At 40.7% G+C, this 24,170-nt stretch overlaps 2 protein-coding genes across 4 annotated transcripts in view; one reads left to right on the top strand and one right to left on the bottom strand.

The window, feature by feature from the left end:
• plk2b (polo-like kinase 2b (Drosophila)) overlaps positions 1-7,536 on the bottom strand; it is a 19,941-nt gene extending 12,405 nt beyond the window's left edge. Inside the window, exons 1-14 of one of the 2 annotated variants that reach the window (XR_004656763.1) lie at positions 7,263-7,536; positions 7,062-7,169; positions 6,838-6,954; positions 6,440-6,569; positions 6,041-6,224; positions 5,630-5,828; positions 5,350-5,497; positions 5,016-5,110; positions 4,568-4,700; positions 4,268-4,348; positions 3,712-3,871; positions 3,195-3,324; positions 2,888-2,998; positions 1,977-2,720 (exon numbers count right to left, since the gene is read on the bottom strand). Coding sequence is in view for 1 of the 2 variants with exons in the window: in XM_034872675.1 (XP_034728566.1) it covers positions 2,529-2,720; positions 2,888-2,998; positions 3,195-3,324; positions 3,712-3,871; positions 4,268-4,348; positions 4,568-4,700; positions 5,016-5,110; positions 5,350-5,497; positions 5,630-5,828; positions 6,041-6,224; positions 6,440-6,569; positions 6,838-6,954; positions 7,062-7,169; positions 7,263-7,454 (1,980 nt within the window). In the remaining variant the exon portion in view is untranslated. Of the gene's footprint in view, positions 1-1,684; positions 2,721-2,887; positions 2,999-3,194; positions 3,325-3,711; positions 3,872-4,267; positions 4,349-4,567; positions 4,701-5,015; positions 5,111-5,349; positions 5,498-5,629; positions 5,829-6,040; positions 6,225-6,439; positions 6,570-6,837; positions 6,955-7,061; positions 7,170-7,262 lie in introns of those variants that run through there. The other variant, XM_034872675.1, reaches the window with a different exon arrangement.
• Positions 7,537-11,216: 3,680 nt separating this feature from the next.
• On the top strand, positions 11,217-23,877 carry rab3c (RAB3C, member RAS oncogene family). 2 transcript variants are annotated; one of them, XM_034872676.1, is made up of 5 exons: positions 11,217-11,383; positions 13,195-13,419; positions 17,817-17,935; positions 21,257-21,381; positions 21,529-23,877. In XM_034872676.1, the coding sequence occupies exons 1-5, from the start codon at positions 11,366-11,368 to the stop codon at positions 21,717-21,719; spliced, it is 678 nt and encodes a 225-aa protein (XP_034728567.1). In that variant the 5' UTR covers positions 11,217-11,365; the 3' UTR covers positions 21,720-23,877. The 2 variants fall into 2 exon arrangements, with proteins under 2 accessions (XP_034728567.1, XP_034728568.1); XM_034872677.1 differs by lacking the exon at positions 11,217-11,383 and adding an exon at positions 11,772-12,046.
• The last annotated feature ends 293 nt before the right edge of the window (positions 23,878-24,170 follow it).

Here is a 24,170-nt window from a genome sequence, read left to right as displayed (position 1 = left end):
TGTGTGGGTGATACTAAAAACTAGCAGTGTTATGACATGACAGTGACACTAAAAACATCAAGTGAACTCATGCTTTTTGCTTTTTGAACGCCAAAGGGTTTTCTAATTAGTTTATCTATGTGGTATGCTCACAGACCTGTGGGAAGCTGAAGTCAATAAAGCCCTTCAGCTGGGCGCCCAGATTGCTCAGTTGGTAGAACTCCGGCAAGCTGCCCTTTGCTACATGTCATTCCCCCTCTCTCTCCCCTTTCATTTCTTCAGCTGTCCTGTCAATTGAGGCCTAAGAATTCCCCAAAGAATAATCTTTAAAAAAATAAATGAAGCTGATCAGCTAACATTTGCTGAGTCACAGAAGAGATCCTGACTTGACCTGAATTTTTGCTCACAATAATTATTATAGGAGCTGAATCTACATTGGATCCAATGCATCCATCTGATGAAGATGCTGCACTCCCTTTCAGATGTTACTACAAGGGAAAAATAATTCCATCAAAGGCCAGAAAACCTCACAAAATCTATTTGTGTCTGACGATGCATCCATTCCTCGGGCCATTACTGTCAAATCACGCACACTCAGACCTGGAGGTGCTGTCATAAATAATTCCTGCTCCTTCTACTTGTAGGCTACTTCCTGTTCTGCTTCTGTCTGTGTGGGGTATGGTTATGCATGAGACATTCATTATTGAACTCTGAAGAGCAGAGATATTTTGAGTGAACAGCTGAGGGGATGACTCAAACATCCATGTTCAACTTCCATCGTTACATAAGCTCGGAAGGTGAAGAGGTGTCCAACAGACAGTCGTGTGGAGAACAGAGCGAGTGCAGCGGAAGAGCCAATCAGCCGTGACAAACACAAGTTACAATTAAACACAAGTATGTCAGGAAATGAGCTTGACTATCAGCAAGGACAAGCCATGCCAGTGTGTTACGCAGCTTTCATTGATTTTCAACTCTCACCAAATTGGTCAGTGGATGCTTGTTTCCATGGTTACAGTCAGTGAATGTCAAAGAATGTCTAAGAATGATTGTAGCCTCAATTGCTCTGATGCAATCGTTGACATAGTACAACAGAGTCTGTCATTTTATTAGTCTCTCCTTCTAGCCGTGTCATTATTTGGCCATCTTTCCTTCTGTATTTCCGACCCACCCAGCTGGCCTGTTGATCAGTGCCTTTTTTTTTGTATGCGAAGTAACGTGCGCCCGTTTGTGTGAGACAAGGTCACCCACATAGCACAGTCAAGCCATCTTTGCCATCCTCCATTTATCACTGCGGAAAACTCAGCAAAGACATGGCCTTGAGAAAGCGAATAAACATCTTCATTGGTAATGTAAAACTGCCCTTCATTATGTATCCATTTTTGTGGGTGCCCAGTCCCTGTTGAAGTTTAGGATAATAGACTTGCTTTGACCAGTGCACAGATGAGTGTAATTTAAACCAAATCTTACCACACCGTACAATACGTAAACTCAGGAACTGCTTCTTACAAGGACAAAGTTCATTTTCAGGTTTGCTTAAATGCATTAAAAACACAAAATTTCCAGCATCTGTTTTGAATAAATACTTGGAAAATGTAATAGCAATAAAAATCTAATAATATCTTTGGGCAGACAGAAACTACGTTGTGATACCAAAAATTAAATGGTGTACAAACACTCAATGAGGAGGACAAGTACTCAGAAATAGTTTTTTTTTTTTAGAAAATGGTCTTTATTAATAAATAAATAAATACTGCCATTATTTTTGCACAATAAGTTATTTAGAACATTTTCTACCATAGTGATAATGGCTCTTAAGGGATCTCTGTTTTTTTTTTTTTATGTAATTCTCTCCCCCTCACTCTTCCACCTCACATCACCCCTCTGGTTCCCAGCTCAATGTACTGAGTCCATCCATCACCAAAGAGAACAAATCACAGTTTTAGAAGTGAGTGTGATGTTACATCCCCTCCCACTCACACTCACACACACATATAAACAGCCGAACTTTCTAGCATCCCAATCACTTGTCTCCACTGCTAAGTTGGCTGTGACAAACACTGTACATCATTTACAATTTTCCACAGTCTAGCTCTGGTTACATTCAGAGCATCAGTGTATGGATTCTATAAAACAGCATCAACTATACTATACACATTTAAGCTGGTGCCAGCCCAGCGTATGTCTTTACTTCCCAAACATCCCTCTTCCCCCCCCCAAAAAACATCTGAGGTTCACATTCGTACCAACATACTCAGTCTTTCCTTTCCTCCAACAACCAACATACAAATCAGCCCTTTACCATTGTAACTGTCATTGTGCTACATTTCATTCCCCGATCCACAGAGTCTGTTCGTGTTATTTTTTCACCTGCTCCTTTGCCGAGCCATAAAGGTGCAACAGTACAGGAATGTTAATTAACTTTTCACAGCTCCATCCTCAATTTGTCCTTATCACACACATTCCTTTCGAGTCGTGGTTCCACTGCAGCACTGCAGCAGCACAATGTGTAGATTTGACTGTGTAACGACATTCAAAAACACATTATTGGATTAGCTGCATCTCTGCAGAAGCATGTTGAGGGAATACACCATGCGTTCACGCAGGTCAGTGGGACATCCAGACGTCAACAGGGAGCTGAGTTTGAAGGTTTTGGAGACGCGGTCCTCATTGATGTAGGTCAGCATGTACTCATCCCTCTGACAACACAGGATGATTTTGGTGTGGTCGTGATAAAAGTTGATCTTTGGAGATAAAAAAACAAAATGAAGTTATGTATTTGTTTATTTTTCATCAATGTTCTCTATCAATTTTGAGCAAATCGTGTTCTGTGTTATGCATTCCAATTAAAAATGTGCTCCTCTGAACATGCCCAGCAATGGCTGTGTTTCCTTTGATAGTGTGTTTTTACCTGGAATGTGCCGTCGTTAAAGAGCATCATAAGGGCGCGGTCGGACTTGAGCCACTGCAGCAGGTAGAGTCTGGGCATGTGTGCATCCGTCATACTACCCAGGTCCCCACCCTGAGAAAGCAAAATAGCAACACAGCCAGATTAGACAGGCAGCAACATGAAAGACATTGTTTCAAATGCTTCAGGGGATGGAAAGACAAGACACATTATAGTAAGACAGGTTACAGAGTGTGTGTGTGTGTGTGTGTGTGTGTGTGTGGGGGGGGGGGGGGGGGGGGGGGGGGGGGGGGTAGACATATTTACTTACATCCATCAGGTTCTCCTCCATGTAGTGGGAAAAGTACTTGAGGACAGTCACCTGGCCCACAAAGTGTTCAGGAACCTCGCAAGTTGGGAAGACAGAGCGCTGGCCCAACTCTGCATAGTAATGGATGTTCCTGAAGAGATGGAAAGAAGGAGATAAACACAGTTACACAACCACTCAGATAAATGCTACATAAATGGACCAGGAATTAATGGATATACTTGACATTCAAAACCTGATGTTATTCTTGGCTGAAAATATTGCTCTTGCTTGAGAACAGTCTAGGTGTCAGTGAGAACATAATAAGATATTTTGGTTGAGATGGAACCTGTAATTTCATATGACTGCTGAAACCTAACAAGTCAAGCCATCCCTTCAATTTGGTACTTATGTCAAACCTATAACAGGTTCTTCAAAGTTATGCACTCTTGCATGTTTACACAAGCCATTTCAATTATATAGTGATTAATAACTGTCGAACTAAAGGTGGAGTGTTGTGAAAGCATAGACTAGGGCATACTTTCGGTCTGGCAGGAGGCTCATGTGAGTGCCGTTGTTGAAGAGAACTCCCACGGTGTGATCAGACAACTGGTAGCCAAAGCCATACTTGTTGGAGTAGTCCACCCATTTAGTCACCCATTGAAGACTGCAGCTGTTTGAGCCCTGAGGAATGTCGTCGGCTGCAGGGTGAGAACACAGAGGAGGAGGATTAGAATACAAGGACGATTTAAAGAACCAACCACCTTGACTGTGAAACCATGAACAATCCTTGACTCTGTTAAAGCAAATAACTAAACTCCAACATTTCCTCCAGGTTTACTGTTAGAAACATGAAGAAGAATGAGCTGGGCAGCAATTTAGGTGTGTCAAAATCAGAGGATATCTTTGAAAACTAAAACATGGAACATGACTGTAAATATACTTTCTAAGTCTTTTGATCAACACGTGTCTCTGTTTAGACATGTCAAGGTAAAATGCACATAATGAGCTTTAGTTGAATCACGAAATCGTTCAATGTGTAATCATCTCATCAACAACTACATGCAAAGGTCTCTCATTTCAACAAGTCAACTCACCTGTAGGCATGTTCTCCAGACACCCCCTCAACACGCTTGCAACAGTCTCAGCCACGCTTCCTGTCGTGCTGTCTTCCAGGCCTTTAGGAACAACAACATAGGGTCATTTAGCTTGATGTTAACAGTACAGCACAGGAAATTACTTTGCACTCTAGCTGTTGCATCAAATCTCTCCATCATCGATGCACTTAACCAAATGTATTGACTGTAGTTTGATACACGTCAGAATAGAGTATTATATAACATCAATATATGTCTGTGATCACTGGGCTGTGTGTGAAACAAGGCTGGTAAACTCACATTCACTGCTGCTGCTGCAGCTCCCCAGACTCCCCCTGACGATCAGACGGATGGTATCTCGCGTTGTCGGGGACTGACTCTCTGTTGCAGGACCAACGGGGCTTTCAGCAGATGACGGAAGTAGACTTCCATTCTGAAGGTGAGAATAAGTGACGACAGGGTTTAGAATCTCCAAGTTTGGATACTCTCTTCCTACTATGACTAAGCCGTCACCCACAGTTTCTAAATGGTTGGCTCAAAGGTTAAAAATAAGTGCTTTTATAAGTGCTTTGCTCTGAAATTGGTAGATATGAAGTGTTAGCACAGCGTCAGCGTGACACATTGGATTCCCCTCAACATGATATCTCCTATTTATTTAATGGCTGCATGAACAATGTGCCTGCGATGTCGCCTACACTAAGCAAGGGAAGTAAATATGTGTTTTGTTGTTGAATGAATGAGCTCTTACCTCAGAAATCTTTTTGCTCTGTTGCTGGCTGATGACAGTTCTCTCCAGGTCATGCTGCAGTTTGTAGATCTCCTCTTCCTCTTTAGTTAACTTATCTATCAAAAGGCAATGAAAGCACACAACATGTCAGAGCATGACCTTTAAACCAGCAGCTACAAACACACAGCACTATGGGATAAAATGTGACTTTTGCTTCCAATCGTCTGTTATACTAGAGTTAACGATGTTTCTTGTAGCAACCACAATTGTACAAATTGAAAGATAATAGACTGGTGTGACAAATGGCATTTAAAGTAGGACATTTATAATGCTCAGTGGTTGATGTAATACTCACTCAGAGTCTCGTAGTATTTGACCTTGTCTCTCTTCCCACCAAAGAGCGCAGCAGCAGCTTTCTTGAAAAAGCTCTTGGCTGGACTAGAGACGTGGAAATCTGGTGCTGAATGGCAACAGCTAGCTGACAGACGCTCTGGACTGAAGCCCTATGGAGAACAAAAGTGGGTCAGTGTGCGGCTGGTGCTAAAGGACTCAATGTTATTCTTCTACAGAGTGACATTAAGTGAGACAGACCGTGAGCAGAAGAGAAAGACAGGGAGGCAAAAATAGGGGCTAACCTGTGTAAAGAAATCATGCCTCAGAATGTGGTCCAGGTTAGGTCTGTCCTCTGGGATCTTGGCTAGCAAACTGGTGATTAGCTGCTTAGCCTGTGGCGACAGGGAGGAGGGCAGGGAATAACGCGCCTCTCTAATACACCTGTATGTCTCCTTTAGGTTGGTGGTTTCAAATGGGGGCCTGCCCAACAGCATGGTGTACCTGGAGTGGGAGGAAGGGCAAAAGTGAAAAATCACCATCACAAAAAATATCTTATTTTACACTGACTGCTTGTAGGCAAAACAGTGCACAAGAACATGAAATATGATGCCAATGTGTCTTTTCAAGCTTATAATCTTTTATTCAATAATGGTTTATATATCGTTGCTAAACCTTTTAAGTATCTAATGGTGAATTACAGTTTGCCTACTTACATTACACAGCCTAGAGCCCAGATGTCTGATTCACAGCCGTGGCCCTGCTTGTTGAGCACCTCAGGGGACAGGTAGTTGGGAGTTCCACAGATCGTTTTCCTCCTGTTTCCCGCAGGCTCCAACTTGGCAGCAAGACCAAAGTCCCCGACCTTCAGCTCCATCGACTCACTCACAAAGAAGTTACCTTTAAAGAAGAAAAAAAACGAAATGTTGAGCACTGGCTATTTGACCCAGGATCAAAGGCTAAATACTGCATGGATCCTCTGATGAAATGATCAGAGACAGAGGAAGAAGTGGGTTTGTATAAGAACAAAAATCCTCACTGTGCAGAATGCATCTTTACAATTGTTCATGTGTCTCAGCACTGTAGTGTGTCACTGCTGCATGAATATTCCTTACCAAGTTTCAGGTCTCTGTGAAGAATTTCTTGTTCATGCAGGTACTTCAGTCCAGATACAATCTGTCTTAGATAATAACGCACCTCAGGCTCAGTCAAAACTTTGCGAGCCTTCAGGATGTGAGCTAACGACTGCGAAAAGACAAAACAGAGAGAATTATTATAGAGCCGTTTCCTGAAGTGTTATCACTCTATAGAAACACATTTTATTTCATCTTGTGAAACTGTAGGGAGGTGTGTAGAGTTCCTGTACCATAAAATTAATTAATTATGTCATTACAGGACTTTTATAGTGAGGGCATAAGTGTGCTGCTTCATTGACTTTAGGTGCAATGCAGGTGTTATCCAAATTTGCAACACGATAAACAAGAGACCTTAGTATGTGACAAGTAGCACTTACTTTTCTACTGCAGTATTCCAACAGGATGTAGATGTTCTCCTTGTCCTCAAAATGATGATAAAAGTGCACAATGTGTTTGTGGTGCAGTGCTCGATGGAGCTCAATTTCTCTGTCAATCTAGCAGAGGAAGAGACATAATTGTCACAATAGTAACTCAAGGCAATTTTGCTTTATCTGCTGTCTAGACACACCATTGCGCACAGGCGCCGGAGCCGCGCGCTTACCTTCTCTCGTTGGTGAGGTTTGGAGACGCGTGCATGCGGGATGATTTTGGCTGCGTAAACTTTGCTGGTGGAGAGGTCGGTCATCTCGTAGCATTTAGCAAACCCTCCCTGGAAAGAAGAACACACACTGTTAACATGCTGCGTCTTCAGGTTACGTGGTAAATCCAAAAAAGTCGACTACAGACTCTGTGCTTAAGCTACCTTTCCCAAAACTTTTCCACGGCAGTAGCACTTCCCAGTGGCAGGGTCAGTGATTATCCTGGCCATATCTGAGGGCGCACTGCGCTCATCCATTCGTTTTCGTCGAGGTTCGCTCGACCTCTGTGTGGAATCACACATGCTGCCGCTGCTGTTGTTTGTCTGTTGGGGCCCGATATTTCTCTGTATTTCCATTTGCGCTGGTTAATAGTCTCGCACTCAGAATGCAGCCCGGAAAGCTTGTCTGTGAGTTTTTATGCTCTGGCACCCACCCCACCTCCCTGCCTGCCGCCCTCTCTCTGACGTCACTGTGCGAAATGACAGCATGAGGTTTGCCAGATGTCAATTACCTTACACGTACGTTACACTGGTGTTGATGATGGCACGTTTATGACATCAAATGGGAGAAACCAGTCTGTGGATTATGTTATTTAATCATCTCTAAGGGTTCATATGATTATTTGCATCAACTGCTGCCATTCACATCAATAATACAGACAGACTTCTGCAGTTTAACTATTTTGTCTATGGAATCTGAGTAGGTGGAAAATTAATTTTACATTTTGGTCCAAACTAGAAATCAGTGCGTTGGAAGTCGGATGCATTTGGTAAATAAAATATCCACTATGCAGTTTACCTATTTTGTCTATGGAATCCGAGTAGCTGGAAAAGATATTTTACATTTTTGGTCCAGACTAGAATTCCATGCGTTGGAAGTCGGATGCATTTGGTCGATAAAATATCCACTATGCAGAGGATAAACATGATCAGTATTCTACTCAGGCTCAACTCATCCTGTGTTTTGCACCAAACTCAGTTTGGAGCACTAGCACCCTCAGGTGGAGATGTAGACCAGAAGTCTAAGACCACATTACAACTGTGCATGGAGATGTGAGACTGTATTTGACTGTTAGGTGCAGTGTGAGCACTAGTTTGAGTGGAAACATTGTAGAGGTAGCTGTCTACTGAAAGATTTGTGTTTTAGCTTGCAGATGCAATTATATTTTAATAACCTACTGTGTGAACAATCAGACAAATTACAGTGTCACTGCAGGTGCTAGTTGCCATGAAATGCAATACAGAGAGCAGGTTCCTCATCCAGGGCTGCACAATTTCTCAAATGGGTAATCTTAAAAAATTAAAAAATAAAATAAAAATTAAAAAAGCCAGAGAAATTGCCTCTCCCTGTCAATACAATTTTCATAAAAATTATTGGCTTAATTAACTGGCCTTACTTTCCAGCAAATCCGATTGAAATATTGTTGTACTGCTAACATACAATGGGTTACAGATATAGCCATGGTTCTCAGACTAATGTGTCTTTTTGACTACCCGTTACATATTCCGCATAACCCACAAGGGTCAGGTGACAGATAATCTTTCTAGACCTTTCATGACATAAAAATGTCCTTGTGCCTCCAACCCTGAGTGGCTGTCTCATAAATCTCAAAATGGGTGTTCATTTCTTGATTAAACACAACACATGAATCTTACTAAAACCCAACAAAAGCAAAGTGACAAAATAACAAAAACATTGACCTTACAACCCTTCATGCAACATAACATTGAAGAACTTTATTAGTGTCCATGTGGAAGTAAAATGATTTGTAGTTAAGCGTTCTAGAACAAGATCTAAACCTGCTCTCACATGGAAATTGGACACTACACAGACTTTTGTACTATGTATATTGCACATAGTACAAAATTGGTTTATTGTCTGGACCAACTGATCGGGACATTTTTGTTCTCAAATATAGCTCCTTTGAGCAATTTCTAGATAAGTGCACGTGTGAAAGTGGCTTATGATTATCAGGTAAGACATTTTACATTGCAAACACACTTGTCAGAGCTCTCAAGTGCACACATGTGATGGGGACTGCTGTATGCATCTCCAACCTTTGGCATTTCTGTACTGTAGCTACTTATTAGCAAACACACACGCAGAAACCGATATTGGCTGAAACCAATTTATTGGTCGACCTTTAACATGTTCTGGAATGTTTTTGGTCAGACCCTTATGGAAAGAAACCAGTCACCATCTACCTTTAGAGAATATCTTTTCTAATGTCTGTGCTTTTATGAAAAATAAATTATTGGAGTATAGATTTAGACATTACACAGTTATTTTGTCAAATATAATCATGTAAAACATTTGTCATCAGGATATCTCAAACTCTTGAATTTCATTTAACAATTATTGCAAACCTTTGACCTTATGATTTTGTAAAGTTGTTCAGGATAAAAAAAAAAAAAACAGTCTCCATTGGACACAAATATCTCCAGGGCAATTGTCCAACAGCAGGTGGTGCCATAGAAACCTAGAAAGGTTTACTAAACTAGGGTCATGGTTTGAATGACATCTTCTGGGTTTTGAGGCCTCGCCCATACTATTTACAACATGGCCAGACGTAATCCAGCTAAGAAGTGGCACTTTCCAGAGGTAGAGATTGATCCCAGTTTAATTTGCAGTAACGTGTGTCCTATTTGGATTCCTAAAAAGGCTGAATGAAGAATATGGAATAGAAAGAGATCACTGATGTTGCCGTATTAAATCAGACTCCAGCCAGACTCCTAATAGTAGCTAATATGTAGCTTTATATTAGAATCTCTTAGGCCTACATCTCATGAGTCAGAGCCAGGCAACAGCTGTAAAGACACCTGAAGAAGAAATAAAAATGTTGTGCATCATCTGGTTCCTGTATTGAATATCATTGCCAAACATGACACAACACCTTTATAAAGCGAGGAGTAATGTCCTGTCTCCTTGGTGTAGCCCCCAGTTGGGACTGACCCTGCTCTCCGGGCATCAGTTGGCTCCATCACTACATTTATGGAACCCTGTTTTCCTGCATGATGTTGGGCAGAACCCCACTGGCGTGTACACTAACAATGTTTTAACTTCTCCAATTATTTCACAGAATTCATTATTTGATGTCAAATGCAAGGAGTGCCATTGTTACAACCCACCCCACTACCAGGGTGTGTTGTAACACAACCCGGGGTGAATTGTAACAGTAAGATTGAAGAACTAAATACTGAGACTACACCACAAAATATGCAACTGAATAAGTTTATTGTGTATGTGCCAACACTAAAGCATCTTCCTGTGCTTTACCAAGAACAAAAAGAACTCATCACTGATGGCTAAAGGAAGAACAGTGTCAGTATGGTATGGATCCTAACATTAGAAGAGGTTTCTTTAAGAAAATATTCTGATTATACTTATGAATGTTACACATACAAATGGAAACCTTCAGGAGGAGGTCAGAAGTAGCTCACAATCCACGTCACACGTTGACATTTAGTAAAACAACAAACCTGCATTTTCTTACATGGTGTTACAACCATCTCCATCTCAAATCTGCACACTTCTTCTCACAGCCGTGCAGATTCACATGCAAAATCAGGGAGTGAGTGGTTAGACATGAAATTTCTCACATGACTCTTATGTTATCCCTTATTGGTGAAAGTGATGCTGTTACAACCATCCCTGGTCTCCCCGCCTTAGAACTTCATCCTCACCCTATGAAATGTCTTCCAACTGGCCGATGCAAGACTCATGCAAGCTAGAGTCTAATTGTGTCAGACTGTGGTGGAATATAACCTCTCGGTGTGAGAAGAGTTAACAACAGTGAGACTAGGCCCACAGATGCTCATAAGAGAATAATTGCTGGTATGAGCCAAATGGTCCTCAACTCGTAATGATAATGGTACAGTTTCACATTTACATCTCTCAAATTAATGATGCAGGTACATTAATAAGTCTAAACGAGAGCCGGTGTGATTATAAATGCAAAGGTGCCCATTTTCTTTCACTTCCGCCGCGGCCCCATCCTGCACTTGCTCCCATTGAAAAGGCCCACAATAACCATATTCATCAGCACTCAGACCTCTCTTATTTGCTCAGCCGCTTGTTCTCTGAAGCGGATCTGGCTGCACGGGCGGGGGCGGGTTGGGGGGCAGCAAGACAGACCGCGTGTGACGCAAAAAGGAGAGGCCATTATATTGGCTTCCTGAAAAATAGAAAGAAAGAAAAATATAGGCTTAGGCTACTGTCCAGCTGGGAGTTTATAATAGCTGCTGGAGGGAATTTAAAACAGACATAAATGGACTTGTATGGGAAGGTAAGGTGCATGGCTTTGTTATTAAGCTCATTAGGAAGAGAGATAAAGAGGGAGAGATCATCCAACGTTGAAACTAACACATATAAAGTATAGTATGCTGTATATGTCTCTAAACATCTATAGCCTATGTGTCTAGCCTACTGAGCAATGGGACTGAACAAAGGTTTCCTGTGTAAGTGGACACTTTCTCTTGGACGATGTGGAGCGTCTGTAGGCGATGTAATGTCTTTTAAAGAACGAACTACAAAGCGTTTTCCTCTGTTTCCACCCAGCTGCTGCCAGCTGTGGAGCGCTGCATGCTGAGTAATGTAGTCAAATCTCGACTTTTGATGCCATCATCCGCGTCTGTGCCGATAGCGTGCAAAAACTACAACCCCCATCTCCTTGACCCCTCGGTGACGCCGCAGACACGCATGACACGCGCTTTTCCCTTGCTTTGCTCGTGCTCGTCTCACGCGAGCCAGCCTCGTCAGCTCAGCGGCGCGTGCCAAACGCGAAGCGAAGGAGGGGACAGCTCCCAGGTGCTGAAATTGGTCGGCGCTCGAAAGAGAAAGAGAGACACAGAGAGGGAAAGAAAACCAACGCCTGCATTAGAAACAAATACAAAACCCGTATTCTGCAACACAGGGGCAGATACAGATAGAGCCAAGGTCTTCAAAACAGGTTTGTTCACACAATGTCCTTGTTTGTTTTTATTAACAGTTACGTGGAAGAATTTCGTTAATACATAAAATGACCTCCTGCCCAGAATTGCTCGTGTAGCATTAGCTGGCATGCAGCTCCATGCTCAACTACAGCGTGTAATTTCATATGAAATCGTTGGTTTCACCGTTGTATGTGTAAATACCAGCATCACACTGAGAATTTGGAAAGCGACGTCCTTGCAAATACTGCCTCGGTGGGTTTTTTTCTTCATACACGGAAGCGAACAGAAACCCCGTGCAGGATGTGCAGGACGGAGGTCCGGCATCTTTTATAACTGGCTACAAGGAGAGCTCGGCTGCCCATGTTTGACATATAATCGCATCTTTGTCAAAATATTCACCTTGTAGCACCGATGACTGTGCTCTTGACATCTTGCTGTAGCAGCTTGGCCTTTTAGGTCGTTGCCTGCTTGGAGCTCGCATGGACATTCTCTGTGTAGATGCGTTTTTATTGTAAAAGATACATTTCCATTGCACAACAGTAGGGTATGATTTTCATGTGGAAGAAGATCTAATGCTGGGGACATTTGATTGCATTTTTAGGAGGATAGCTATTTAAATATAAAATCAAAACATCACACTCAGAACTGTTAATAGTAACGTTTTAACTGGGAAATTGTAGTTTGACATGTTTTATTAAAATACAGTATGGGTCTATTTTGCCAAGTAGGCTAAATAAAAAACAGTGTATCTGTTGTAGGCCTATACAAGATATTAGTGTATCTTGCATTTGTGAACTCTCTAGTTAATTACAGTATTGACCAATTATCGTAATCCTTTAGTTCCATTAATCATTTTGGCTTAAGAGAAGAAAAAGTCAGCTTTTTAAAATCCTGGTTATCTAATAGTCATCAGTACAACAGCTTGCTGCAGTAGTCATGCTGGTTTTGCCCGACACAGCCTTCTGTCACCTCTGATCTGTGGCCTGTACAGCAAGCTTGCACTGGATTCTCCATTTAACATTGAGAGTCTACTGAAAAACAAATAATCCGGTTTTTATAAGATGTGTCAAGTCGTCTGTGTCACAGCTCAGATTAGCTTCATAGTAACTTAAGGTGAAGCTCTTAATACATTCTTTTCAGTATTTCTCTGTTTTTTTTTTTGCAGATGGCTGCCACTCAGGATGTAAAAGGAAAGGGAGAGGGCGGGGACCAAAACTTTGACTACATGTTCAAACTGCTAATCATAGGCAACAGCAGCGTGGGTAAAACGTCTTTCCTGTTCCGCTACGCAGACGACGCCTTCACTTCGGCCTTCGTCAGCACAGTGGGCATCGACTTCAAAGTAAAGACTGTGTATAAAAATGACAAGAGGATCAAACTGCAGATCTGGGTATGAACGTTAATTTCCAAACATTAAACATTTACAGGGCAGTCACAAATTGTTGGATTCCTGACCAAACCAGATGAAACAAGTGGAATATAGCTATCAAAAATGTTGTTCTGGCTGGTCAACACAAGACGATTACTTATGTATTTGCTGTTAACTCTTGAATGACCTGCCTTTTCCCCTTTCATTTAGAAGCCACACTCTATATACAATTTGCATGTCCTCCAATGATTGGCATTTATAGTAGGAAGAAAACACATTTCTAGACTACAAAAACACAAAGTACAGCTGGGTTTCTTTCTGCCATGCCAACCATGCACAAATCTCCATTTAATACAGTTACATTGAGACTTCGAAACATAGTTAACGTATGGAAGAAATCTGTTTTCTGTTGTTCTCCAAGGTCTCATGGAGGGCTACCAAAGCTTTGACAGGGTAGGGGCTCTTCAGAGACGCCCTGGCCCTTCGTTTCGCTCCGTCTTTGTGTTCCTGTAGCGGGACTCCAGTCTGTAAAAGGATGTCCAACTATACACAGAGACCACTTTCTCCTGACCCCTGCCCATATCTTTCTTTGTAGATTGATATGTTTTAAGGGCTGTGACAGGTTGTAGCTTTATAGCTGTGTTTGGCCATATAAAAAAAGTCCTCTCCGCACTCGGGATTAGCAATGTATTAATAATATTTAAGTTAGGGTTTTGTCTCTGAGGACAGATCATGCTTCATTGGTAATACAAAGCAAGCATGATCATACTCTAAGTTGGTATGCTTGGACACATTTACCTTTTGATCTTTTTTTTTTTGCATAATGTTATATATACTTTAGTCAAAGTATAATAGAGATTGTATGTATGAAACTGATCCTATTTCCTTCATTATTCAGCACTGTAGGTTTAGATAGACTGACATCATTGCGAGCAATACATTTAAAAGATCAATTTAAAATGCAAAACGGACCATTTCACTTACAAAATGACATTTTCCCTGCCTAACTAAGGCATGTTTTAATGTTATAGTGTTCATTTTAGCATGTGGCACATCCTGAAGCTTTAATTGTAGAAAACTTGCTGTATTGTGTTTTCTTTGTTCAACACACCACACTCCATTCAAGTATGGCCACAGATGGAAGTCACAATATTTCTGACAGGAGACAAATAAGTGTTAGTTTGGCACAACAGAGGAGAACACAGAGGCAACACCTTCCTCAGAATGTGTGGGAAACTGAAGAATGTCGGAGGCTGTTTAATTAGGAGTTCATCTGAGCTGTTGAAGCAGATTGTGTGGTCATACCTCTCAGATAGTGAGGGATAGTGTTAGAATAATTTCATCAACAAGAGTAGACACCACTGAAGGTATATCAAAGTTCATTTTTACTTGTGAACACAAGCAGACAGTTTTCACACTACAGAATAGTACAGAAAATGTCCAACTGGAAGCTCTCTACAGCCGCTCATTAGTACAAAGTAGATGTTAATACAAAGTCATAACAAAGTCGATATTGTCAGTTTATCTCATTGGGTCTGGGAGTCTCCTCAGCCTGCTCTGCCCCCAGAGACATCCTGTGTCTTTAACAAGGACAGACGATGGCTCCATGGTTATCTTGTTTAGAGTGATCAGCATAATAAGGTATTTTTATGCAAACAGTTTTAATAATAATCAGAGAAAAGGTATGTACCATAATTTTTCTAACAGATAGATGAGTTAAAGTTCATCTCTTTCTATCTACTTATTCTTTTTTCTATTTTTCTTTTCTGTGCTTCACCAAACCTCTTTCCTTCTGAGTTTTTGTTCTCTCTTGTCATACCAGATACAGTGGCTTGAGAAAGTTTACACACCCATGTTAAAGTTGATTAAAAAGAGGAACAATGAAGCATCTTTTGGAAAGTGCCAAAATTGAATGCCTTAATTCAAAAAATGTAGGAAAATCCAACCTGTTAAGGACACCAGTTTTCTTTGTGAATGAATAATGTATTGTAAATAAATAGATGTTCTTCCTATAAAATACAGGGGAAAAAAAGATATACATGAGGAACCTTCTATAAGATCATCTCTCAATGCAAATCAAACCAGCTATTAGGCTAAATGAAATAACACAAGGCCTATCTATAGATATGGTGAGGAGTATGTTATGATGATGTGGGGGGGCCAAAGGCCAAGTGAACTCTATCAGGATGCACAGTATCCTGGATACATGAAATAACTGGCCTTTAATAATAAAAAAAGGCCTGCCTCTATGGAACTTTAACATAGGGGGGTGTATAGTTATGCCCCCTGTATTTTAAGGAAGAACATTTATTTATTTACAATACATTATTTATTCACAAAATTGGTGTCTTACATTTTTCAATCAAGGCATTAAGATCAATTTCCAAAAGATGTTTCGTATTTCTCTTTTTAATCAACTTTAGCATGGGTTTGTAAACTTTCTCAAGCCACTGTATGTTTCGCAGCAATTAGTCACCCCCCAGAAATGTGTTGTTTGCTAACCATATAAAGAGACAAAGAAGAAGCCGTCTAGCAGGATGTGAAAACTAGATTTGGACATTGGCTAATCGGGATAATGTGTTTTCATCATTAGCAAAGACAAGCATATTTAGAGAGAAAAAGGATTGCCATTGCATTCATTTAATTGGTCGGCCTTTTTTAATTGGGCCCAAAGAGAGCTGAGACGTTAAGTAAGTGGCCCTTTAAGGTCAAGGCTATTGGCTTATGTCATGCATGCTTATCTGGTAGTCCCACCATTGATCTGCTAAGAGTTAGAAGGGTCAAAATTCATCACAAAGTTTTCCCTGTTGTCGTATTAAGCTGAAGTGAATGAAGCACATCACAGAGAAAAGTGGAACTCCCTTTACTGAATGAAGAAGAGTTCAGGCACGTGTCAGCGTCTGCTCACTACCTCTCTACTTGAAGCAGTCAGCTATTTGGATTGATTTTTTTGGTGAGCTGCAGACCAAGATCGAAGCTTTTTAAGGAGCTCCAATTTACAACACTCAGCATTTTTTTTTTTGTCCTGCTCTGTCTTTTTAAATGAAAACGAGCAGAGCCGGCTCATTGAAATAACCTGGAAATGCAAAGGTCATTGTCAAGCACTTGAACAAAAATCAATGGGCTACTGAAATGTCTAAGCCTCAGAATTCAGACAAGAGAAAAAGCAGACATTAAAACAGGAGGACTTGTACATACTGTATCATGACTTGGTGCATGTACAGTAACAGTAAAAAAAAAAAAAATCGATGAAACATTTTCTTCATCCACTTCTGCTGTTGAGAATGTCAATCCTCAAACGGTGCTCTTTATACAACACACACTAGCTGTTTAAATAAAAAATGCACACATTCACATGCATTTTTGGTGTCATTGTAAACCGACAAAAGGTCTTAGCTGTGGTCTGTGTGGAAGCTCAGCAGGCTGCGAGCTTGGTCTCTACAAAGTGAAGGTCAGAGCTGTCCTCAGGCTGTAAAAGGCACATTGTTGCAGCTATGTGCAGACTGTCAGAAAGCAAAACCACAGTGGTAGATACAATCCAGTGCTGCCTGTCCAGCTTCTGTTTAACACAAGCTAAGTGGAGCAGCCAAAAATGCTCCATCATGATTCACAGAAACCTGCAAAAACATGTGTTGTGGGTGGAACAACAGTGCAGTAAACTCTAAACAGGAGGGACATCACTGGTATTTATTATTATTAAAACGTATCATAAAATAACAAGCATACACATCTTTGAACAAACAAAAATATTCCTAAGCACACATTTCTCTGCCCTCCTCATGGACACTCTCTACTGAAGAGTTGAATCTGTCTGTCAGGAGCCCTGAGCATTTTTATTGACATTCCATAGCAAAGGCTGCAGTTGGCGCTTGTTTCCAGGGCAATCTGTGTACAACGCTCCTCGAATACTGTGTAATCAACCGCTTGCTTTGCCTTTGAGCAGTTTATGCAGCCTTATCATGAACAGCGAGCAGTTTCCCCAATACTGAAATCATATCTCTATTTCTCGTCCTTTCTCTGACAAATGCATGCCATGAGCTGAGCGATTATTTTATCGAGGAGAGGAAAGAATCAATCTCATCAACTGAAACTGAACTGCTGTTTTTGGCATTTTACCAATGCAAAGCCAGTGAGGCTGTGAGCATAATGAGTGTTTCCACATCATGAAGACAACCAACACAGCCATATGTAAATGTAGATGTGAAAACGTAGATCCTAAACAGTGCTCAGATTGGAACCAAGGCGTCTATTAGCATGTATAAATAGCTGCAGATTAATAATGTACATGGCTTCTCACTTACAGTTATGGACTAATACAGGCTGTGCTGTGCAGGGTCATGTCATTGTTGCTGAGCCTGACAGTATAAATAACAGTCAGCTGGCTAACAGCAGAGCTAAATCAAGTTGTCTGTGTGTAGGACACAGCAGGCCAGGAGCGCTACAGGACCATCACCACTGCCTACTACCGCGGGGCCATGGGCTTCATCCTAATGTACGACATCACCAATGAGGAGTCCTTCGGTGCTGTGCAGGACTGGTAAGTCGTTTTGAGCTTTTTGGAATCAATGTTCGTCTGTTTTTGACAGGGTTTGCATGTAGCAGTCGTCTCAACGTCCTATTTCCTTTTCCGGGGGGGTTTATTGTCTTGTTATGAGCATCAGATCAACACACAGCAGAAGGTCTTTGCGTTTGTTGCTGTGATGCAATCAGTTGATATCCTGCACACTCAATAGTGTACATTGTTTTTCCTTTTTCCAAGACAAATCTGCAAACAGTTTAGCATCGCTATCGAACAGCTACGGTACATTTCTCTCTCTCAGTGTTGCTATGTAGTGTGCACCAAGGCTTGGAGATCAAGGGGGAAATTGTCAAGGTGATGACTCTCGTCCATGTACGACACAAGCGTCTGCAGGCTGAAGAGCAACGCTGAGCCAAGTCCAAATGTCTGTGATCGATGATGATTCATTTAATGTCTAAAACTGGTAGGCAGTGTTCAACTGGCTGCAGAAACCAAGTTTCTGGGTTATGATTCTTGCTCTATGAGCAAGAGTTCTCATCGGCCCAATCAGTGGAACATTGCAGCGAGAGCTTTTGGTGAAACACAGAGGAATTCCAGAACTGCCAATTAGAGATAAATGTGTGTTTTGATTTACAGGTTTGTTCTCCTCACACCCTTACTCTCCGCAGGTGTTGTGGTGAGAAGCTGTCACTTTCCGTTTTATTTACACCCTGCTGTCCTGCAGTTATCTCTGTCTGCCAGGGCGAAGAGATTATGGGAGCACAGAAAGAGCTTATTTTGAGAGGAAGTATTTCTAAATCGTCATATTCTCATGATGTTACTGTTCCAGCTGCCGGAAATCATGATATGACTCACACAGACCTGATATTTTGGTGACATTTCTGCAGTTACGACTGGAGCTGAATGCCACGTGACATGTATCTATGCAGAACTATGACAATCACTATTAAGGCCAGTGTCTACTTAGCCCACATCACTTAGCCACAGTAGCAGCACTTGACAGCTGCTTTAGGAGCATGTGTCATGGTTAAAACAGCTGTATTAGCTGCATTTAAAGTGAGCACGTATTTAAAGCCTTGTGTTCTTTAAATGGGGATTAAATGTCTTAAAAAGGCAAAACTGGGATGTATTTATTGGTAGCATGAATTGTGTTAAAATGCTTCACATTATCAGCCTGTTTTGTATTTAAATAGATTTCAAGTCATTCTTCGCAAGAAGATCAAGGTCCTATTGTTCAGAGAGGTCGGAGCAGACACACCTATTATTCTTTAAAGGCCTGTCTGACACTTTGATGGTATACTGCAGTTTGAGCTCTGTCTGTGATGGGTATCTCAATTAACAAAGCCAAGAGTGTCGCTGGCAGAGACAATGCCGGCGAGTTACCTGTGAGTTTACGTACCAGACAAATCAGTCAGCTGTATGGGAAGATGCTTTTTTTTTCACCCTTCACGTAATCAAAATTCTTCTTTTTTGCCTTTGCCACAGGCTTTAATTCCACTTTCTCTTTCCCTTGTTCCTTGTGACAAGGTTGTAGAAAAAAAGATGTTGCTATGGCAACGGCTCCTTCCCCAACTGTGGCTGAATTAGGCCTATGACGTGCTCATTTCCTGCCAGTGACAGAGACAAAACAGGGTACTATTGTAATAATGACATCAAATATAGGAATCAGAAGAAGAAATCATGGAAAGAATTACGCTACACACACACCAAAATCTCAAAGCATTTACTTCACATTTTTCATGTTGTCCTCTGTTCTCCAGGGGCTAAATTGTATAAAAAACAGACCTTTTATAGCCTGCGTAGCTTTGTTAGACGTGATAAAAACACAAATCTTTTTTTCTGTCAGTGAACATTATCAGCAGTTGACTTCAAAGTGACCCATATCTGAACCGCTATCAGACATCAGAACTATCCAGAAAGAGAGGAGTACTAACATCATGCTGCTCTCTCTCTCTCTCTCTCTCTCTCTGACTCGTCTCTTCTTCTCTTTCTTACTGGCGCTTTCTCTAATGTTTTCAGCCTGTGGTGTGTTCACTGCCCTACTTTTAATCAGACTGCAACACCACGGGAGATATTTGTTCCCTAAATGTTTTCTCAAAATGTGTTTGGAGGTTAGCACAGTACAAGAACTTCTTGGATTCACAGTAAATTTCCTGCAAATGATGTGAATGTTGAAAATGTCATTGTAATCATGCAGGAACAATTGACATGGCTCACAATGCAAATTATTTCATACAGCAGGACACACAAACATACATACATACATGTACATACATACATTTACATACATACATACATACACACATACATACAAACAAACATACATACATACAGTACATACATACCTACATACCATGCATAAATACATACTTACAGTGTGTACATGCTTACATACATGCCGACCATACATACAGCATGTACTAACATACTTACATACAGACACATGTACGTGCATATGTGCATACAGTACGTACGTACATACATACATAGACACATACATACAGTATGTACGTACTTACATACATACATACAGTACACACATGAATACATACATACATACAAACATACCGTACGTACATACTGTACATACCTACATACATACACACATAAATACATGCATACATACATACATACAATACATACATACCTACATACCGTACATACATACATTCATACATACAGTATGTACATACATGCATACAAACATACATACTGTACATACATATGTACATACGTACATAAAGTGTAGTGTATATGGAACAGGCAATATACAGTTTCCTATCCAGTATTTAGCTGTCCTGTCTGGGATGTAAATCTTTTTTCTGGCTGGCTAAAGACAAAGCTCAAATAATGATCCACATATGCAAGGTGTGTGTAGCTTCTGTACAGTTAGCCATCATTAAGTAACTCACCAGTGTTTCCCATATGTCTTGTCAGTGACTACAATATCCATCAACCTGTTTGTAACACATCCAGTTAATGGCTTACCAATCCGAAGTAGGCAGAAGCCAAAGAACAAATCTAAAGGAAAGGATAAAAAGTATGACAAATATCATTGTCAAATTGCTAGAAAATACCTAATGATAAACTAAATCTGATTAATAGTGATTACTATTACTACGATAACTATGTTATGACTATTATTATGTTTTAGCACAGACAGGCAGTTGTCCCACTTTTCCCCTGCCTCCATCAATGACTCAAATATTACATGATGTCAAACACAAGGTGACGTAATCACTGTTTATGACGGGTCTATATGGCGAACAAAGCTTACATCGTGCCCTTTGCTCCAAACGCAGCAACAGCGTGTGACTGTAATGCTTTTTTTGCGTGCAGGTCGACCCAGATAAAAACCTACTCGTGGGACAATGCACAGGTGGTGCTGGCTGGAAATAAGTGTGATATGGAAGAGGAGCGAGTGGTCTCAGTGGACAATGGCAGACTGCTAGCAGAACAGTTGGGTAAGTCTTGGAGCAACATTCAACCCTTTTGGGACATCATCAAAAACACTGCAACGTGGCTGCAGCTTTGTTTTTAAAAACTGTCAAAGATTTTCCCAAAAATGTTATCATTTCCCGTTCTCAAGTTTTGCTCTCCCTCTTTCCAAGGTTTTGAATTCTTTGAGACCAGCGCCAAGGACAACATCAACGTGAAGCAGACCTTTGAACGTCTCGTTGACCTAATTTGTGACAAGATGTCCGAGAGCTTGGACAGTGATCCGGCCGTCCCCACAGGAGCTCCCACTGCCAAACTCACAGACAGCGCTCCGCCCCTCCAGCAGTCTGGATGCAACTGTTAGTGACTGACGTCAGGAAGCAAAAGGGAGGGCAGCGCGGGTCCTCTAAGGTTGTAGTGTGCAGAGTTTTGTTCTCCCTTATCACTCCTGCTAGTGCTGCTTTCTCTGGACTACAGCTCAAACCCTGTTTAGTAGTAGAATTACAAAATGCGTTCGTATTATCTCTCAACTTTATCACCTTATATCAAGAGCAAATAACCAGACAAACAGACATGGCTATTGTAAAATGTGTAACATTACAGGATATCTATAATATAGAGACACCGTATTCTCATTCTTCAGCTAGTTTTAGTATGGTCATAAACCGAGTATGTGTGATAAGGCTGGAGATAGTCCATAGTCATGATGTACAGTTAATCCTTAAAACCTTTAAAAAGTCCTTAAGACCTAGAATAGCTATAAAATGAGGGATAGAGTCAGTGAGTGCTTGCATTTTTGTTTTTTGTACAGTAAGTATTTTCTTTTTATAGGATTATTTTGTGTCCTATAGCTGCCAAATCTACGATTTAGTGCACTATAGTATGTAGCGGCTTTCCTTTGTGTAATGAGTGTGTGGTTGTTGTGTGACTTTACAGTAAGTGTGTGTGGGTTTGCATGAGTGTGAATATTACATCTGAGTCACAAACGAGTGCTGGAACGTTGTCATCGAAAAAATAATCTACCTTGGATAAAAAAGTGGCCTTTTAGCATCTCCAACACGGCCTCTGTAGTTCTTCTGTCATGTTTACTTTTGGAATGAATCCAGTATGTATAATGTTGCTGTGAGTACTATTTCACGTTTTGCTGTCTGTATATGTGTAATTGCTCTGATAAGTATATCTGTAAATCTTAAAAGCAACTATTTCTATTTGCTTAGCCTCTTAGACCACCCGTTATAGTTTGATACGATGAGCATGCTGCCAAAAGTGTAAAGATAAAACCTAAACATCCTCAACTCCATATAATAGATGTGATCCAGCATTTCATTAAATACCAATCTCACACTGACAAGACACAGTACAGTGTATGATATCCAACAACTGATCAGCTCTGGCATGGAAGAAACAGCCATATATATTAAAAAAAAATCTTTGTGCTTTGTTAAAATGATTTCCCTACTTAGAAAACACCATAAACACACACTGAACATTAGTTTAAAATCTGAATGCAGGTATATACACTGATGTAGTGATTTTGATGATAAATGAAGTCCATATGGTATAAAGGTTGTAGCTTAAATCCAGAAAACATTTCAGCCATACAAGTCATAGAAAAAAACACACATTTGTGCCAAGACGTTACAATTCCTTTAGCATCATCAGTTGTGTGTTGCATAGTTGAATAAAAACTCCAAAAAATTGCATGAAACCAGTTCTGACTTATCTATGTAGATTTATATAATAAGATGTGTATATATCACTCTGTGTTACAGATTTAGGAGCATTGTCATAGCAGTTGCTGTGAGATGCAATGGGCCAATAAGTGCAATATTTTATGAATGAAACCCTGTACATAGTTTCTCCTGTCCTCGAGTACAAAGACTCTATCTGCAGTATGTGAGTGACAGTTCGGTCAGAATGGCTCTGAAACTGATGTACAACCCTAAAAAAAGTGAGAGTGTGCTTCATTCAGTGACGGCAGCCACTGAATGTGTGACTTGGTGTGTGTGTGTGTGTGTGTGTGTGTGTGTGTACCTGCCATATTGAACAGATAAATTACGTAATATAGTGCATTGTTTGTGTATACCTTTTGTACAAATGTATTCACGTCCTATATGCTGTTCCTGCTAACTGTTGGGTGTTGGTTGATCTTGTATTATCATGTCAAAATGCAGTGTTATTGTGAAAGATAGTCAGGGAGACAACTTAGTCCATGCCATCTGCCATACTCTTGAAATTCTAAGAAAAGGGATACACGTTCTCTGTGCGTGTGCATCTGTGTGTGTGTGATATTATAATTTTATGCTAGTAGCCATGATATACATTATTATTGTGTTGATCTCCAGTCAAGATTCATTTATAAGAGGAATAATTACATTATGTGGCAGTCAAATCTCAAATCTGGTCCAATCTCATTTTAGAAAAACTTTACAAATATAAGTAATATATTTGTTTCTCAGAGTGCAAGCAACGTTAGAAGTATGTTTTTGAGATTATAAGAAATAAATCAAATTCTATCAGTGCGTCTCTGTGTTCTCTCTCGCTGTTCTGATTACATACAGGCATGAAGGAGGGGTTGGGTGGCTGCTGCTCCCCAACCCTAACCTGCTGTCTCAGAAGCATTGCTGTGTCCTGTTGTTGCGGCTCAGAAGCCTTGTTTCATTTTGAGGCAATGTACACCACCTAGTGTTGGAGCGCTACACTTGCATTGCTGGTGATTAATGTGAAGGAATTGACATTTTATTAAATTTTCCTGCTTTGGTGGTCAAATGCAGTGGTGGAAAGTACACTCAATAACTGTCTTTAAAAACATTTT

This window comes from Etheostoma cragini, chromosome 5 (genome assembly GCF_013103735.1).
Source record: "Etheostoma cragini isolate CJK2018 chromosome 5, CSU_Ecrag_1.0, whole genome shotgun sequence".
In the NCBI taxonomy this organism is placed as follows: Eukaryota; Metazoa; Chordata; class Actinopteri; order Perciformes; family Percidae; genus Etheostoma; species Etheostoma cragini.
This window is presented reverse-complemented; position numbering and strand designations above follow the sequence as displayed.

Excerpts from the sequence above, each read along its gene's own strand:
- rab3c (XM_034872676.1), top strand. Across the intron at positions 17,936-21,256 it reads TTCGGTGCTGTGCAGGACTG|GTCGACCCAGATAAAAACCT; the intron begins GTAAGTCGTTTT and ends TTTTGCGTGCAG. Across the intron at positions 21,382-21,528 it reads ACTGCTAGCAGAACAGTTGG|GTTTTGAATTCTTTGAGACC; the intron begins GTAAGTCTTGGA and ends CCTCTTTCCAAG.